Source organism: Salvelinus sp. IW2-2015, unplaced genomic scaffold, assembly GCF_002910315.2.
Source record: "Salvelinus sp. IW2-2015 unplaced genomic scaffold, ASM291031v2 Un_scaffold1023, whole genome shotgun sequence".
NCBI classification, from domain to species: domain Eukaryota; kingdom Metazoa; phylum Chordata; class Actinopteri; order Salmoniformes; family Salmonidae; genus Salvelinus; species Salvelinus sp. IW2-2015.
Window position 1 is genome coordinate 128,887 of NW_019942691.1, and position 17,767 is coordinate 146,653.

General features: G+C 43.2%; 1 protein-coding gene, 2 long non-coding RNA genes and 4 other non-coding genes across 9 annotated transcripts in view; 6 read left to right on the forward strand and 1 right to left on the reverse strand.

Annotated features, from left to right (window-relative positions):
* LOC112069473 (ribonuclease H1) overlaps positions 1-6,622 on the reverse strand; it is an 8,950-nt gene extending 2,328 nt beyond the window's left edge. Inside the window, exons 1-8 of one of the 3 annotated variants that reach the window (XM_070438564.1) lie at positions 6,538-6,622; positions 6,116-6,217; positions 5,885-6,009; positions 5,503-5,706; positions 5,070-5,169; positions 4,926-4,984; positions 4,702-4,782; positions 4,412-4,536 (exon numbers count right to left, since the gene is read on the reverse strand). In XM_070438564.1, the coding sequence (XP_070294665.1) occupies positions 4,412-4,536; positions 4,702-4,782; positions 4,926-4,984; positions 5,070-5,169; positions 5,503-5,706; positions 5,885-6,009; positions 6,116-6,180 (759 nt within the window). In that variant the 5' untranslated portion in view covers positions 6,181-6,217; positions 6,538-6,622. Of the gene's footprint in view, positions 1-4,411; positions 4,537-4,701; positions 4,783-4,925; positions 4,985-5,069; positions 5,170-5,502; positions 5,707-5,884; positions 6,010-6,115 lie in introns of all 3 variants that reach the window. The other 2 variants (XM_070438565.1, XM_070438563.1) reach the window with 2 other exon arrangements.
* Positions 6,623-6,646: 24 nt separating this feature from the next.
* Positions 6,647-7,539, forward strand: LOC139022523 (uncharacterized). The gene is made up of 3 exons (XR_011475343.1): positions 6,647-6,685; positions 6,850-6,918; positions 7,518-7,539. It is a non-coding gene; the product is annotated as an uncharacterized lncRNA (long non-coding RNA).
* Positions 7,540-7,911: 372 nt separating this feature from the next.
* LOC112069478 (small nucleolar RNA SNORA73 family) lies at positions 7,912-8,134 on the forward strand. Its single transcript, XR_002893746.1, has one exon. It is a non-coding gene; the product is annotated as a small nucleolar RNA SNORA73 family (small nucleolar RNA).
* Positions 8,135-8,537: 403 nt separating this feature from the next.
* On the forward strand, positions 8,538-8,764 carry LOC112069475 (small nucleolar RNA SNORA73 family). Its single transcript, XR_002893743.1, has one exon. It is a non-coding gene; the product is annotated as a small nucleolar RNA SNORA73 family (small nucleolar RNA).
* A 299-nt stretch (positions 8,765-9,063) lies between these two features.
* Positions 9,064-9,281, forward strand: LOC112069476 (small nucleolar RNA SNORA73 family). The gene has a single exon (XR_002893744.1). It is a non-coding gene; the product is annotated as a small nucleolar RNA SNORA73 family (small nucleolar RNA).
* Positions 9,282-9,434: 153 nt separating this feature from the next.
* Positions 9,435-10,469, forward strand: LOC112069474 (uncharacterized). The gene is made up of 2 exons (XR_011475342.1): positions 9,435-9,935; positions 10,357-10,469. It is a non-coding gene; the product is annotated as an uncharacterized lncRNA (long non-coding RNA).
* LOC112069477 (small nucleolar RNA SNORA73 family) lies at positions 9,973-10,199 on the forward strand. The gene has a single exon (XR_002893745.1). It is a non-coding gene; the product is annotated as a small nucleolar RNA SNORA73 family (small nucleolar RNA).
* Positions 10,470-17,767: the final 7,298 nt, after the last annotated feature.

Genomic DNA, 17,767 nt, shown 5'->3' on the forward strand with positions numbered 1-17,767 from the left:
ACGCTCATTCCTTCGACGATAACACAAATCCGACCATCACCCTGGTAAGACAAAACCTCCGACTCGTCAGTGAACAGCACTTTTTGCCAGTCCTGTCTGGTCCAGCAACGGTTGGTTTGTGCCCATAGGCGACGTTGTTGCCGGTGATGTCTGGTGAGGACCTGCCTTACAACAGGCCTACAAGCCCTCAGTCCAGCCTCTCTCAGCCATTGCGTTTAGTCTGAGCACTGATGGAGGGATTGTGCGTTCCTGGTGTAACTTGGGCAAATGTTGTTGCCATTCTGTACCTGTCCGCAGGTGTCGAGTGTCGGATGCTATGTACCGATCCTGTGCAGGTGTTGTTACACAAGTCTGCCACTGCGAGGACAATCAGCTTCCGTCCCGTCTCCCTGTAGCGTTCTTAGGCGTCTCACAGTACGGACATTGCAATTTATTGCCCTGGCCACATCTGCAGTCCTCAGCCTCCTTGCAGCATGCCTAAGGCACATTCACGCAGATGAGCAGGGACCCTGGGGATCTTACTTTTGGTGTTTTTCAGAGTCAGTAGAAAGGCCTCTTTAGTGTACTAAGTTTTCATAACTTTGACGTTAATTGTCTACCGTCTGTAAGCTGTAACGACCGTTCACAGGTGCATGTTCATTAATTGTTTATGGTTCATTGAACAAGCATGGGAAAGCAGAGTTTACCCTCTAAAATGAAGATCTGTGAAGTTATTTGGATTTTTACAAATTATCATTGAACGACAGGGTCCTGAAAAAGGGACATTCTTTTTTTGCTGAGTATATATACACTGCTCAAAAAAAAAAGGGAACACTAAAATAACACATCCTAGATCTGAATGAATGAAATATTCTTATTAATACTTTTTTCTTTACATAGTTGAATGTGCTGACAACAAAATCACACAAAAATGATCAATGGAAATCAAATTTATCAACCCATGAGGGTCTGGATTTGGAGTCACACTCAAAATTAAAGTGGAAAACCACACTACAGGCTGATCCAACTTTGACGTAATGTCCTTAAACAAGTCAAAATGAGGCTCAGTAGTGTGTGTGGCCTCCACGTGCCTGATGACCTCCCTACAATGCCTGGGCATGCTCCTGATGAGGTGGCGGATGGTCTCCTGAGGGATCTCCTCCCAGACCTGGACTAAAGCATCCGCCAACTCCTGGACAGTCTGTGGTGCAACGTGGCTTGGTGGATGGAGCGAGACATGATGTCCCAGATGTGCTCAATTGGATTCACGTCTGGGAACGGGCGGCCAGTCCATAGCATCAATGCCTTCCTTGCAGAACCGCTGACATACTCCAGCCACATGAGGTCTAGCATTTCTGCATTAGGAGATCCCAGGGCCAACCGCACCAGCATATGGTCTCACAAGGGGTCTGAGGATCTCATCTCGGTACCTAATGGCAGTCAGGCTACCTCTGGCGAGCACATGGAGGGCTGTGCGGACCCCCAAAGAAATGCACCCCCACACCATGACTGACCCACCGCCAAACCGGTCATGCTGGAGGATGTTGCAGGCAGCAGGACGTTCTCCACGGCGTCTCCAGACTCTGTCACGTCTGTCACGTGCTCAGTGTGAACCTGCTTCATTTGTGAAGAGCACAGGGCACCAGTGGCGAATTTGCAATTTGGTGTTCTCTGGCAAATGCCAACGTCCTGCACGGTGTTGGGCTGTAAGCACAACCCCACCTGTGGACGTCGGGCCCCATACCACCCTGATGGAGTCTGTTTGACCGTTGAGCAGACACATGCACAGTTGTGGCCTGCTGGAGGTCATTTTGCAGGGCTCTGGCAGTGCTCCTCATGCTCCTCCTTGCACAAAGGCGGAGTAGCGGTCCTGCTGCTGGGTTGTTGCCTCCTACGGCCTCCTCCACGTCTCCTGAGTATCTGGCCTGTCTCCTGGTAGCGCTCCATCTCTGGACACTACGCTGACAGAACAGCAAACCTTCTTGCCACAGCTCGCATTGATGTGCCATCCTGGATGAGCTGCACTACCTGAGCCACTTGTGTGGGTTGTAGACTCCGTCTCATGCTACCACTGGAGTGAAGCATCGCCAGCATTCAAAGTGACTAAAACATCAGCCAGGAAGCATAGGAACTGAGAATGGTCTGTGGTCACCCCTGCAGAACCACTCCTTTATTGGGTGTCTTGCTAATGCCTATAATTTCCACCTGTTGTCTATTCCATTTGCACAACAGCATGTGACATTTTTGTCAATCAATGTTGCTTCCTAAGTGGACAGTTTGATTTCACAGAAGTGTGATTGACTTGGAGTTACGTTGTGTTGTTTAAGTGTTCCCTTTATTTTTTTGAGCAGTGTATATATATATATATATATATACACACACACACATACATACACAGTGCCTTTGGAAAGTGTTCAGACCCCTTGACTTTTTCCACATTTTGTTGGGTTACAGCCTTATTCCAAAATGTATTACATTCATCTTTTCCCTCAGCAATCTACAAACAATAACCCATAATAAGAAAGCAAAACAGTTTTTTTTGTTGAAATGTTTGCAAATGTATAAAAAAAACATGTATTTAAGTATTCAGACCCTTTGCTATGACACTTGACATTGAGCTCAGGTGCATCCTGTTTCCATTGATCATCATTGAGATGTTTCTACAACTTTGAGTCCACCTGTGGTAAATTCAATTGATTGGACATGATTTTGAAAAAGCACACACCTGTCTACATTAGGTCCCACAGATGACAGTGCATGTCAGAACAAAAACCAAATCATGAGGTTAAAGGAATTGTATGTAGCTCCGAGACAGGATTGTGTCGAGGCACAGATCTGGGGAAGGGTAGCAAAACATTTCTGCAGCATTGACAATCCCCAACAACACAGTAGCCTCCATAATTCTTAAATGGAAGAAGTTTGGAACCACCAAGACTCTTCCAAGAGCTGGCCGCCCGGTCAAACTGAGCAATCGGGGGGAAAAGGGCCTTGAAACCAAGATTTAACTCTTTGGCCTGATTGCCAAACGTCACGTCTGGAGGAAACCTGGCACCATCCCTACGGTGAAGCATAGTGGTGGCAGCATCATGCTGTGGGGATTATTTTCAGCGGCAGGGACTGGGAGACTAGTCAGGATCGAGGCAAAGATTAATGGAGCAAAGTAGAGATCCTTGATGAAAACCTGCTCCAGAGCACTCAGGGACAAAGGTTCACCTTCCAACAGGACAACAACCCTAAGCACACAGCCAAGACAATGAAAGAGTGGCTTCYGGTTAAGTCTCTGAATGTCCTTGAGTGGCCCAGCCAGAGRCCGGYCTTAACTGGATCCAACATCTCTGGAGAGACCTGAAAATAGCTGTGCAGCAACACTCCCCATCCAACCTGACAGAGCTTGAGACAATCTGCAGAAAATAATGGGAGAAACTCCCCAAATACATGTGTGCCAAGCTTGTCGCGTCATACCAAAGAAGAGTCGAGGCTGTAATCGCTGCCAAAGGTGCTTCAACAAAGTACTGAGTAAAGGGTCTGAATAGTTATGTAAATGTGTGAAGTACATTTTTTATAAATTAGCAATAATTTATAAAAACCTGTTTTTGCTTTGTCATTATGGGGTAATGTGTGTAGATTYAGGGTAAACAACTATTTAATCAATTTGAGTAAGTCTGTAACCTAACAATGTGGAAAAAGTCCTAAAGATACTGTGTGTGTGTGTGTATGTGTAATATATATCTCACACACAGTACCAGTCAAAAGTTTGGACACACCTACTCATTCAAGGGTTTATCTTGACTTGTTCTTTTACCAAATAGGGCTATCTTCTGTGTACCCACCCTACCTTGTCAAAACAGAACTGATTAGCTTAAATGCATTAAGGAAAGAAATTCCACAAATTAACTTTTAACAAGGCACACCTGTTAATTGAAATGCTTTCCAGGTGACTACCTCACGAAACGGGTTGAAAGAATGCCAAGAGAGTGTAAAACTGTCATCAAGGCAAATGGTGGATACTTTAAAGAATCTCAAATATGAAATATATCTTGATTTGTTTAACACTTTTTTGGTTACTACATGATTCAATATATGTTATTTCATAGTTTTGATGTCTAAACTTATTCTACAATGTAGAAAATAGTAAAAATAAATTAAAACCCTTGTATGAATTGGTGTTCTAAAACCATTTTCAAATCAGGAGACCTCACATATTTCTATATTTTAGTCATATGAGAGCAGCTTACATTAGTAAGCCCATACATTTTCACACTGGTCCCCCATGGGAATCGAACCCACAACCTCTATCAACTGAGCCACACAGGACACGTGACCCAATCATCATCCATAGTTTGGGAAACTATGTTCTATTCTTTGAAACCCACTACACTTGAAGTGAGAATATTAACAGATATGTAGAGCAACAGGCGTCATTGATATTTACCCATACAACCTCCAGCTCTTCATTTAACTTGTCAAGTTTTTCAAAGTCCTCTTTGTTGATGATAGGGCCACCAGATTTGAGCCTCCAGTTGTTCAGCTTCCAGTTCTTCACCCAGCTGGTGACGCCTGGAAGAAACATCACAATAGTCATTAAGATAGTCGCATTAGCAGGCCTAGCAAGTAACGTCAGATGCTGCATCATGCCTGCAGCATCACACAAAGCCATGTCACAATCAGTCAGTCCTTTGCTGATTGAGTGTTAGTAAAGTGCTATAAGCAGCACACGCGTACCATTAATGGTGAACTTGCTGTCTGTATAGAGTACCAACTTCTTGATGTCCATCTCTTTGGCCTGCTCCAAGGCTTTACAGGCTGCCTGTGCCATTCAGAAGCAAAATGTGGGATTAAATCTCTGTGCGGTTACAATCCAAAGGTTGCTGTGGCAATTCCATTCAAATAACAGCAATCTGGTTAAGAGAGTTCAGAATTAAAACAAATAAGACAAACACGGGTACTTGCCTGTAATTCTGCCCTCTGGTTGGTCTGTCTTCCATCCAGTGGTTCTGCTACATTCCTACAGTAAAGAGTCCACATGAAAACCAACCCACTGTAGTGTCAAACAGTCTATGAGTTATAACCACAGACCCAGGCCTACTCACAGAGGATGGTCACGTCCCCAGTACACCCCGATCCCAGCTCGGGCTCCGACCTTCCCATTGCCTGAACAGCAGCCGTCTGTGTACACCACCACTGCATCACCTGGGAAAAGACTGTTGTCTTAATCATGTTTAATTGGTTTTCAATCATCATTATAGGATATTTGCTGCTACTATAAGCTATATTTGTAAGTTTGGGGTTTATTTGTGCATGTTTATGTGTATAGGTATGTGTATATATGACAGTCAAACGTTGTGTTTTCCTTCTTGATTCTTTGCTTTATTTATTATTACTTTTTGATGTGTACTGCTGTATTTACTGATTTTATGTTGCCTTATATGGAATATACTAAAAATAATTGTTCACAAAAAGTATGTTTTACATTTCTAAACCAAAACAAGAAATACGATTTGAAGGAGTAACAGGTATATTTACCCATGTAGGTGAATCCATCAGAGCTCTTTGAAGATGCGCAGCTGTCTTGAGATGCCTCCTGGGAAGGCTTAGCTCGTTTGGCAGGGGACACCACCTCCTTCTCCTTCTCCTCCTCCACGTGATTATAGTGTCTCTTCTGACCAATGGGAATATACTCAAGGGCCTCCGGGGCCCTTCTTGGGAGTGTTGCCTCATAGCTGGTTCCTGAAAGATAATACCTTGGTCTGAGTAGAAGTCTGATTCTGCTGTGCCTGAATGGTGCACTACTTGTCTAATGACAAGATAGGCTGCCCATTCCTAAAGCCAGTAACAACAGTACCCATTGTATTGTCATTTTACAAGTACAGTGACCCATAGAGAAAGAACATAGCCATCGATCTACCCTCTGACACGTCTGGTGTTATCGACGTTGCTTTGCCTCTGACGAAAGCCCAGGCATCCTTTTCAGCAGCAAACTTCTTGTAGCTGGCATATGGGAACTTGTCTACTTGGCTCTTACATTCATCCCTGAAAAAGTAAACACATGATATTCAATGTGAATAGAAATGACAAAATGTGTTTAAAGACACAGTGGTAACTAGCTCCCTAGCTAGGTAACTACTACACAGCTCACCAAGTTTGGTAAACTCCAGGGTTGAATCCTTTCCTCACAGCGTAGAAGAATTTGCCTTTCACCATCTCCTCTGTGCCAATGCAGACTTCCCTGTGTATTATACTATAAAGAACGGGTAACCTGAACATCACTTAGACCAGCAATTACTTAAAAGTGGAAGCACCGGTCATTGTCTTAATTTCAGAAATGTGAACAAGTTGAACAAACTAACTATCTATGTGTTAAAATGTAAGGACAACTATTAGCTAGCCATCATTGGAAACAAATGCAGGTATGTAAACTGGCTAGCTTGCTAGACCACTAACCCAAAACAAACACATTTTGCTAGCTACTACCTGACAACCGTAATGTCAACACTAGAAGTTAGCTATACATTTGAACATGACCTACGCTGACATGCTTATTTTGGACTCGGTATTTACATTAATTACTTCAAAGTTCACGATATCTGCTGCACTGATCTGTTGGCGTTAAAAATCATACTTCCGTGTTCCCATGATTCCTTCTACGARGTACTTGTATACTTCTCTCGCGAGATTCCTGCCTCTTCCCTGGCCGTCGTTGATCGAGGTAGGTCAAGATAATGCTCCCACTGGTCGMAATTTCTTGTCAAACTGTTGTAAATGTGCACAGAATTTCCTCGTTCTTGTATCAGAGTTCATCTAAGACTGTTGATGCGTTAGATTATTATATTTAAGGTTTTGGATGGCCGTTGTGTAATGAATTGTATGAAGTGTTTCAGGATAGACCTAACATGAAAACTGGAAGGAGCATAGCTGGCGCGTTGAGGCCCATGTGTTCTTGTAAGAATTGCCTGTAGTTCGTCGACTAGTGGCTTTTTAACCGTTTTAATATTTTCCTTTTAAGTGTCCTGACAGTTCGTCGACTAGTGGCTTTTTAACCGTTTTAATATTTTCCTTTTAAGTGTCCTGACAGTTGTTTAGCCTGAAGTATGGTTGAGTACTGTCTGAGTTCGTTGTTAGCTAACGTTAGCCATTTGATAATGAACCTGGTTTAAAGACGGCAAACTGGCTAACYTTAGRTAGCAAATGTTAAGTAGTTAACTTGGAACATGCGACCCTATCTCCTTGTACATTGTTTGATGCAATAATTACTTGTTAGGTTGTTTATGATGGCATGGTTGCTAGCTAGCTAACGTCGTTTGTATTTTAAATCTGTAAGTGAAATCAGCCATTGTCGACTTCGTTTGATCAACCTTAGCCGATAGCGCTAGCTAGTAACTGCATGTCTGATGGTGTGATGGAGTCGGCATGGACCACTCGGCTAACGTTGGTTAGTTTCAGTGTCGATACTACATTACCTGAAACAGTGCATGATGTCCAAAGACATGCAGGACTCGGGAGTATGCTCAAATGGTAGTCTTGTCTTTCATTAATTCCAGAGACATAGGCCATGTTCAGTACCAGCGCCAAAATCGTGAAGCCCAATGGCGAYAAGCCAGATGAGTTCGAGTCTGGAATTTCCCAGGTAAGCTATGGCAAATCTGTCAATATATGGCACTTTATAGAAAACTTCCMTAGTCGCTTGGCTAATGCTGTATGCAATATTCAACATGTCAGCCTTCTTTCTAGGCTCTACTGGAGCTGGAGATGAACTCAGACATGAAGGCTCAGCTGAGGGAGCTGAACATCACTGCTGCAAAGGTAAGGATCCTATACTACATGTCTTGTACTTGCCTTCATTCTGACTTTGCTCAGAAAATTTTTGGATAACTGAAGATGAATGTGGTAGGAGTTTGTCTGATGTAGTAAAAGGAGCTGTGTTTGAGTTTAACCCCAACGTGGACATCCGGTGAGGTTGCTCTCGCATGGCTCTGTCCTTGTGGCGTATGGGAGCGTAGTACTCACAGTTGCTGTGACGTACAGTCCCGTTCCACGACGTTGGCAGGCAAGCCTTGTCCCGGCCTTCGGGCTGGTGAGGATGGCGTTCTGTAATTCCTACATCTTCCCAGAGCCCTTTGGGCCATGACTTGGGGGGCTAAACCATGCAAGTGCATACAATTTCTTTCAGACAGCTGAAGCACTCAAAGGCATCTATTGAGTGTTGTATTGCCTCAGTTTGTGTCTAACTGAAATTGCCATCCTCTCCCTCAGGAAATTGAAGTTGTGGTAGCAGGAAAGCCATCATCATCTTTGTCCTGTGCCCAGCTGAATTCTTCCAGAAGATTCAGGTGCGACTCGTGAGGGAGCTGGAAAAGAAGTTCAGCGGAAAACACGTCGTCTTCGTTGCACGGTTAGGGTGATGTTGTCTCGCTGTCCTGTTTTCCACAAGTTGCAGGGGCAGTTTCAGAGCTGTTGCGGTGACCCCGCTGTCGGTTAGCTTGGTTCTTTTGGAGAAGTCTATAACAGACATCTTTAGTGCTCAAATATACATGTTTCTATGCTGTGAGTGTAGTATAATATCAACGTGGACATCCGGTGAGGTTGCTCTCCGCATGGCTCTGTCCTTGTGGCGTATAGGGAGCGTAGTATTTACAGTGCTGTGACGTACAGTCCCCGTTCCACGACGTTGGAGAGCAAGCTTTGTCCCCGGCCTTCGGGCTGGTGAGGATGGCGTTCTGTATATTCCTACATCTTCCCAGAGCCCTTTGGGCCATGACTGGGGGGCTAAACCATGCGGTGTACATTATTTATTTACGAATGCTGTTGGGCTTTAAAAGTCTGCCTGTGTAAATTGGTAATCCTTGATATTTTTTTTAACTTGCAGAGGAAATCCTGCCCAAACCAACCAGGAAAAGCCGTACAAGAATAAGCAGAAGCGTCCCAGGAGGTGATGTTCTGTTGTCACACCTGCATGTCCTCGACTATATACTGTATGGAAGGAGAATGGATTGTAGTTTTAAAGTTAGAGCAAATGGGTGCTAGGTTTAGAAGTTCAATTGTTGTGCCATATTTGATGCTGCCATACTCTGCAACACGTATTTGGACCCAACGTGGACATCCGGTGAGTTTGCTCTCGCATGCTCTGTCCTTGTGGCGTATGGAGGTAGTACTTTACAGTGCTGTGACGTACAGTCCCGTTCCACGACGTTGGAGAAAGCTTTGTCCGCGGCCTTCGGGCTGGTGAGGACGGCGTTCTGTATATTCCTACATCTTCCCAGAGCCTTTGGGCCATGACTGGGGGCTAAACCATGCGGTGTACAATTGTACTAACACCATGGTCGTATGCTTTTAATGGATTTATAATGGGTTATTATATAGCTACAAGATAACAGGGACAAACATATAATGCAACATCAACTTTCCTTCCTATTACCTCTGCATTACCCTAACGAGTATGGTGTTTTAACCCAGTGTCCTGGCTAAATTCCCAATCTGCCCTCGTATCATCATGGTCACCTAATCATCCCCAGTTCCAATTTGCTCATTCATCCTCTCACCTGTAACTACTCCCCAGGTCGTTGCTGTAAATAAGAATGTGTTCTCTAGTAAACTTGCCTGGTAAAATACATTTAAAATAAAAATTTTCAGATTTCAAAATACCTGTATAGCTATTTGATTGTTGCCCTTTTCCATACATGCATACAGACATGCATAAATAACCTTCCTATGATTTTGAATGAGACTGATTGTAGGAAAATAGTTTTCAAGGTTTAGAACAATTCTGTAATTACCTCAAATGTCTAATGCACGTTGTGATTTGTTTTCCAGCGTACTCTGACCGCCGTGCACGATGCCATCCTTGAAGACCTGGTCTTCCCAGTGAGTATGTTGGCAAGAGGATCCGCGTGAAAACTGGACAGCAGTCGGCTATCAAGGTCCACCTTGACAAGGCTCAGCAGAACAATGTGGAACATAAAGTGAGTCCGTGTCGCAGTTTGTTCACCCACCTTAACCCCAACGTGGACATCCGGTGAGGTTGCTTCTCGCATGGCTCTGTCCTTGTGGCGTATGGAGCGTAGTACTTTCACAGTGCTGTGACGTACAGTCCCGTTCCACGACGTTGGAGAGGCAAGCTTGTTCCCGGCCTTCGGGCTGGTGAGGACGGCGTTCTGATATATCCTACAATCTTCCCAGAGCCCTTTGGGCCGTGACTGGGGGGCTAAACCATGCGGTGTACAACTTCTCCTGACTCATGTCTCAAATGGTTTATGTGCTGCAAATGTCTTGTGCCAAATGCATGCCTTTTGTGTTGTCATATGCAATTYATATATTGATCATCATAACCTGTAAATGTTGCAGTCTATGCAGTGGTTAACCAGTGGTTGCCTTTATTTTCAGGTTGAGACCTTTTCCGGTGTCTACAAGAAGCTCACAGGCAAAGACGTTGTTTTTGAATTCCCCGAATTCCAACTGTAGAGTGCAGATGACAAAATAAACGAGTCTACTCTCAATGTCATTGCTCTGTATTCTCTGGGGATAGGGTGGTCAGTCATGCCAATCCCATACATGATGGTCTAGCCCAGGGCTCCAACCCTGTTCCTGAAGAGCTAGCCTCCTTTAGGTGTTCTCCTATCCCTGTTGTAACTAACCTGATTCAGTTTATCAGCTAATTATTAGAATGGGGTGCGCTAGATGAGGGTTGGAGTGAGCCTACAGGACGGTAGCTCTCCAGAAACAGTTGGAGAGCCCTGGTCTACAGACTAATATCCTTTCAGGAAGAAGGACCATTAACTTGAGTAACTGAAGACTTGGAGCAGCTGTGATGACTGATCAGTTGTATTGCCACATCCTACAACTTGTGGTGCTAGGGGGCTTTTTCAGATTGCTTTTGMGCCTCTGTAATGGTAGTTTTCAATGGGGGTTTTTGCACACTGGAAAATGTCCTGATCCAATTATTAGATGTTGAGTGGAATTGACAGGTAATGTATTTGCCTGTGTATAAATCCACCATGGGATATGTGCCCAATATAGGCTATTGCTCACGACAGTCAAGTTTAAGCTTATGTTGTGCAGTGTGAGGCCACTGAGGGAGCTATGGGGCTGCATGGACCAGCCGTCCATAAATTAACATGGCAGGTATTGAGGCTATACGTTGTATCCTTGTGAGGAATGCTAAAAATAAGCAATGGAGTAACCTTAGGTTTTGAGGTATGATGGGGGTAAGACTGTTGTAATAAACATTTGGCAAAAAATCTATGGGTAAATCACTGACTGCAGGATACATAGCCTGGATGTGAACATGTCCTTTACCGGAATTACTCGCCCTTTGACACTGGAGAAGCTCAATGATCAACCGTTTGACAGTTGCGCTCTGAGTGATGAGGAGCTTGTTCCTATGACAGCTGAAACAAGTGGGTTGGGCAACCCCCCCTCATATCGTGTGATTCCTGATGATAGTTCTTGATTTTATTGACTGATTGCTATTGTGTGGGATGGTTGAGCTGAAGCCTGGATACTCMGGACTCCTGTCATAACTTTCCCATTACCTATCCAGGCAGTCACCCACCTACGACTCAACATGTACTCAGGTAACACCTCCATGTCAGATACTCCGTGTAGTTACACTATTGCATTCATCAGTTAAAGGATCTGTTAAAGCCCACTGAATGKTACTCCTGCTGTTTGGTTAATGTTTTGCATATGGGGGAGTGCTAGACTGAAGGACAGAGGTTGWAAATTAGCTTGTTGCCTAAAACCGGCACCTGTCCTGAAAATGTTAATTAATGTACACTGTCCCTGCAAAAATAAAGGTCTATGCCCTTGGGTAGAAAGACTGGTATGTGGTTTCAAATGTTATTTAGTTGTATGTACCGGATACGCATGGTATACATCGTACAACGAAACGCTACAGGTTCCTTCTGGCCATGCAACAACAATAAGAAATAAAAGATAAGAATACAAACATAAAATTACTCTGTAGAATAGAATAAACATTTTAGCATCATTATAGTACAGACAGGCACAATTCCCCCCCCCCCCCAATATTTACACGTAAGTGGGGTGGGCAGTGTATTTTGAGCAGTATAATATGAGTCTGGCAGCAGCCGTTGTGCTTGTGTGTGTAGTATGAATGTACACTGAGTATACCAAACATTAGGAACATCTTCCTAATATTGAGTAGCCTCAATTCATCAGGGCATGGACTCTACAATGTGTCAAAAACGTTCCACCGGGATGCTGGCCCATGTTGACTCCAATGCTTCCCACAGTCGTGTCAAGTTGGCTGGATGTCCTTTGGGTGGTGGACTGTTTGGGTGGTACACACGGGAAACTGTTCAGTGTGAAAAACCCAGTASCATTGCAMTTCTTGAAATACATTTTTTTTGTCTAGCCCATTCACCCTCTGAATGACACACACACACAAGCCATGTCTCAATTGTTTCAAGGCTTAAAAATCCTTCTTTAAGCTGTCTCCCACTTTATCTACACTGATTGAAGTAGATTTAACAAGTGACATCAATAAGGGATCACAGCTTTCACCTAGTCAGTCTATGTCATGGAAATAGGTGTTCTTAATGTTTTGTATACTTAGTGTGTGTGCATGTGTGCTATGGTGTGGAGAATAAGGACAGGTGGTCAGTCCAGTTCAAGTGTTCAGCAGGCTTGTAGACAGAAACTCTCTGAGCCTGTTGGACCTCATGCTCCGATAAGGGAGAAAACAGCTCATGGCTGCAGTGTGTGGGGTCCTTGATGCGTCGTGCCTTCCTCAGGCAGCCTTTAGAGTAGATAACCAGTCAGATCCAGTTGGATCTGGTGGCGCTGGTCAATGGTGGGGTTTGTCTGGGCTACAGCGACGCCCACTTTGGCAACCCACGGAAGAAGATTTTATGTCATTATTGAACTGTCTGCCAACAGTTCAATGGGGCTTCTGTCACACTGAAAAGCAATAATCATTAACTTCAGTATAGATAACACTGGAATTTAACATTAAAACAAATAGGGCAACATACTTTACCACTGTTGCTTTTGAAAAATGAAAACGGCTGTCTATCTCATTTTGTGATCTCTCTTTAACACTTGAAGTGCACACATATAGGCAGACGTGCKTATATGTTTCAATCCAGAATCTCATTCTTATTGCATACCATTGGTAATGAATATATCAAAAAGAGCAGTCTATAGAATGGGTTGACCGTAGTATGTCGTACCTTCACAGGTTTGGGAAGATCTGCTAACATGGGTGATGGATGGGAGACAGCGCGTCGACTGGACATGCCCTAAAAGCTGGAGGTAACATCAGAGCTCACAATTTAGCACATGCCATAGAACTGGGTGGTGTTCAGTAGGTGGAAGTGGTTTGAGACGGAGCAGGAGGCTGAGTGGCTGTGGCTCATAGTAATGGCCCGAACAGAGCAAATGTAATGGCCTCAAACTCAAGGAAACCATGTGTTTGATGTATTTGATACCGTTCCACCTWTTCTGCTCCAGCCATTACCACGAGCCCATCCTCCCCAATTAAGGTGCCACCAACCTCCTGTGAGAAACACTCATCTTGGTTTACATTTCAAAACGTTCTGCTATGATGTGCCATTTGCTCCACTGGTGGATGGGAAGGGCATCCTACAGATACCATGTTATGAGGGGGCTGTCCTCAGACATCCTGGAGTGATCAGCCAAATCGAGATAGACACCAACCACTTGGTAGCCTGGCGGTTAACAGCGTTGGGCCAGTAACCGAAAGGTCGCTGGTTCTCATCGTTGAGTAGGTGAAAAATCTGTCGATGTGCCATTGAGTAAGGCACTTAACCCTAATTGGTTTTCGATACGTGTCTGCTAAATTATGTAAATGCAACCACTTCAAAGGTAGAGTAACACATGTGCATGGACACACACGCTGGTACTCTCGTTCACCCCACTGTACGAACAGATTTTGAGGCCCTGCAAATAGTTTCCATGTTAAGGGCTTGGTTACATGCTATGACAGTAACAGGTTGGGTTACAAGGTATCACAATGTAACAGGTTGGTTACAGGGTATCACAATGTAACAGGTTGGGTTACAAGGTATCACAATGTAACAGGTTGGGTTACAAGGTATCACAATGTAACAGGTTGGGTTACAAGGTATCACAATATAACAGGTTGGGTTACAAGGTATCACAATGTAACAGGTTGGGTTACAAGGTATCACAATATAACAGGTTGGGTTACAGGGTATCACAATGTAACAGGTTGGGTTACAAGGTATCACAATATACAGGTTGGGTTACAGGGTATCACAATGTAACAGGTTGGGTTACAAGGTATCACAATATAACAGGTTGGGTTACAAGGTATCACAATGTAACAGGTTGGGTTACAAGGTACATCAAATGTAACAGGTTGGGTTACAAGGTATCACAATGTAACAGGTTGGGTTACAAGGTATCACAATAACAGGTTGGGTTACAAGGTATCACAATATAACAGGTTGGGTTACAAGGTATCACAATGTACAGGTTGGGTTACAAGGTATCACAAATGTAACAGGTTGGGTTACAAGGTATCACAATGTAACAGGTTGGGTTAACAAGGTATCACAATGTAACAGGTTGGGTTCAAAGGTATCACAATATAACAGGTTGGGTTACAAGGTACACTATGGAGACATCAACATAACTTCTCTGTGGTAAACACATTGGCCCACTGTACCGACTACTGAGATGAAAGTCCTCCCACCAGACAGAGCTTGTGCTACTCTTACTGCATCGTGTGACTTCAACACACAGGAAACTTCCCAGACTCCTGTAAGATAGAAGCATGCTATCTGACCCCTGTGGAGGAGGGGCAGTATGTAAATGGCAGGTGGAGTGGCGATCTGGGAAAGATGTGGCAGGTCCTTCTGCCCCTCCAGAAAGTATGTTCAGCATTTTCCTAGAATTCACTCCATTTGATTCAATGCCTGGGCCTGTCAGAGTGCTGATCGAGGATCAGTTTTGCCTTTTAGATCAGAATAAATAAGATTACATGGACATGGGAGGAAGTGATCCTAGATCAGCACTCCTACTGAGACTTTATCAATATGGGCCCTGTTCATTTTCATCCAGAAAGTGTTTTTCAACATCTTAATCAGTTCAGTWTTTAAATGTACATATTCCAGACAGATGGGTAGATGGCAAATATGTGTGTTTCAAAGACTATTAGTTAGGTAAACAATATTGAATGTGTATGTATAATAACTAAATCAAATCAGGTCTTGGCAAATGTGAGGGTGATGTCTGCATTATCTTTGAGCGGTGTTGTGCTGTCCACTTTACTCTATTGTATTTGAATCACCCAAGTTTCTGTGAAAGCAAAACGCCATCGAAGTCGACAGTCGATCCAGCCAACGTATTTCTTTTCCTAATGCAATTGCACCTGTATTCTGCTTCAGTACCAAAACAACTCCTACCCTACAAGCAGTGATGACAATAACAGATTTGTCAGGTCACGGCATCAGGTGATGAAGTAGGCAGCAGGACTTGAAATCCGTAACAGTGGACATTTGSATTCATGGCTCATTTCGTCATGCAAGTATGGATGAAAACAAGGTAGACCTTACTAAATATGTGAGATTTTCAGAACTGGCTCATTGGATCATGTTTAGGCTACAATGTAGGCCTAGGTACTAAACATCCCTGAAAGTTAAATCAGACAAGCTACCCTACTTAAATGTAGCCTAACATTTATTTTGACCATGTATGCGACAATCAGTTGGAAGTAGACCGAATTAAAACAGCCTAGTTAGGTACAGTATCTTTGCAACATTGAATTGCCTTTTGTTACAGACAGGTAGGTAAATACRGCCATCTAGTGGATAGGCTATAGTAAGATTTACGTGCCTATAAACTGCAATATTTTGATTCATTTTTAAACGGTTTGAAAATACTSTTATTGAAGAGAAAAAATATTTATATCCAACTTTTTTAAAAGGTTTGCAGGCATGTATAGCCTGATCATTATTATCAATATCAAACTATAGGTCCATGCAGGTTTGTCTATAACAAAACAAAACAACTAAAACAGATTGAGCCTTCAATCTCCTTTTTCATGTGGATGAAGCTGGTGTTTCTGTGATGCWGAAGACACTGACATAGAAAACTGTATAGGAAATGGGCCTAACTGCAATTTAGCATAGGCCTATTTATGTATTCATTCATCTGGATAGCCCTTTGTTCCCCATTCATTTTAGTAAACATTTTCAGTGTTGCCTACCCACTAAATTGACCAAACTTCCAAAAGATATACTGAACAATATCGTAGTCTACGGGCAAGTGTTCTGGAGGGCTGCTGATAATAATGGGGTTTGATTGTAAAGCAGGTTTGGAAAAAGCCTTCCAAAGCTTTTGGGTTTGTCTGAGGTTTTGGGTTTGATGATGACTAATGAATAAAAGCGTAACAAGCTGACTAGACCGGGCGTGCGCGTGCGCCATCTCGCGCATGTTGATTTTGTCCAGCCACACCAGACGCGATGAGGACAAGCAGGTTGAAATATCAAAACAAACTCTGAACCAACTATTTTAATTTGGGGACAGGTCGAAAAGAATAAGAAATGTATGGCAATTTAGCTAGCTAGATASCTTGCTGTTGCGAGCTAATTTGTCRTGGGATATAAACATTGCTTTGTTATTTTACCTGAAATGCACAATGTCATCTACACCGACAATTAATCCACAGATAAAAGGGTAAACCGAGTTTGTTTCTAGTCATCTCTCCTCCTTCAGGCTTCTTCTTCTTTGGACTTTATATGGCGGTTGMCAACCAACTTAAAAGTGCATGAAATATTGGGCAATGTAAAAAAAGAAATTAGTAATCTAAGCGGGCATTTGCTTGAACATAATGCCTCAAAATCTAGGCCTACCATTTTCTCAGTCATTCACAATCATCAAGTTAGCGCTGATTAATGTGATGTCCTTTGCAGGTATCTAATCAGACATGGACCTTTTCGAATTCATGAATTCCTGTAGGCAGTAAAGAGGGATGATGATGAGGAAGAACTGGTGGCCCAGCACAAAATGGAGACCAAGAAAAGGAAATGGAAGATTAGTGCCAAGAAGTCAGGGGAACAGGGCACTGACAACGATGCAGCTCAGAGATTTAGGCCTATACCATGGGTTCTCTATATCTGTCTGTGATGTGCAGGTTGTCATCTGTTTTCAATGAAACTGTAGTCTAATTGTAGTCAAATAGTGTAGTCAGTATGAAAGGTTACATGGATGGTTTTATTCAAATAGACCTATGAAACAATTATACTGTGTCAGTTTCAGAGTATAGTATTGAGAGAGAAATATATAGATTTCTCTTACATTTTCTTGTACTTTCTCAACGGCACTCACATCATTAGGATTCAGGAATAAACACCTGGACAGAGGATCTGTAATCGATCTCCTGGAGAGAAAAACCTCTTAAGGCTGCATTRGGCCCAGGCAACAAGGATGAGATGGTTGAGTACTGCTACCCAATCCTCATATCATTCCTGTGCAATCTCACTGATGAGTATGTCATATGTCCTGTGTTTCTGTCGTCTGTGTGTGATATGTGCAAAATTTTTCAACATTTKTGCAGAAGGAACTAAACACAAACTAAAAACTGAAACATGTTTATTTTTTTCTTCTCTAGGCAGTGGCAGGCGCTCTATAAACGATTCAGAAATCCTGTACGTTTCCCCATCGGCCTTTGACATTGGATGTGGGAGTGATGGTATTATTTAATTGAATTCAGAGAAATGGATTAGCCGTGGAATTATGGTCTAATATTACATTCATTAATCTGTCATATCAGACTTGATCCAAG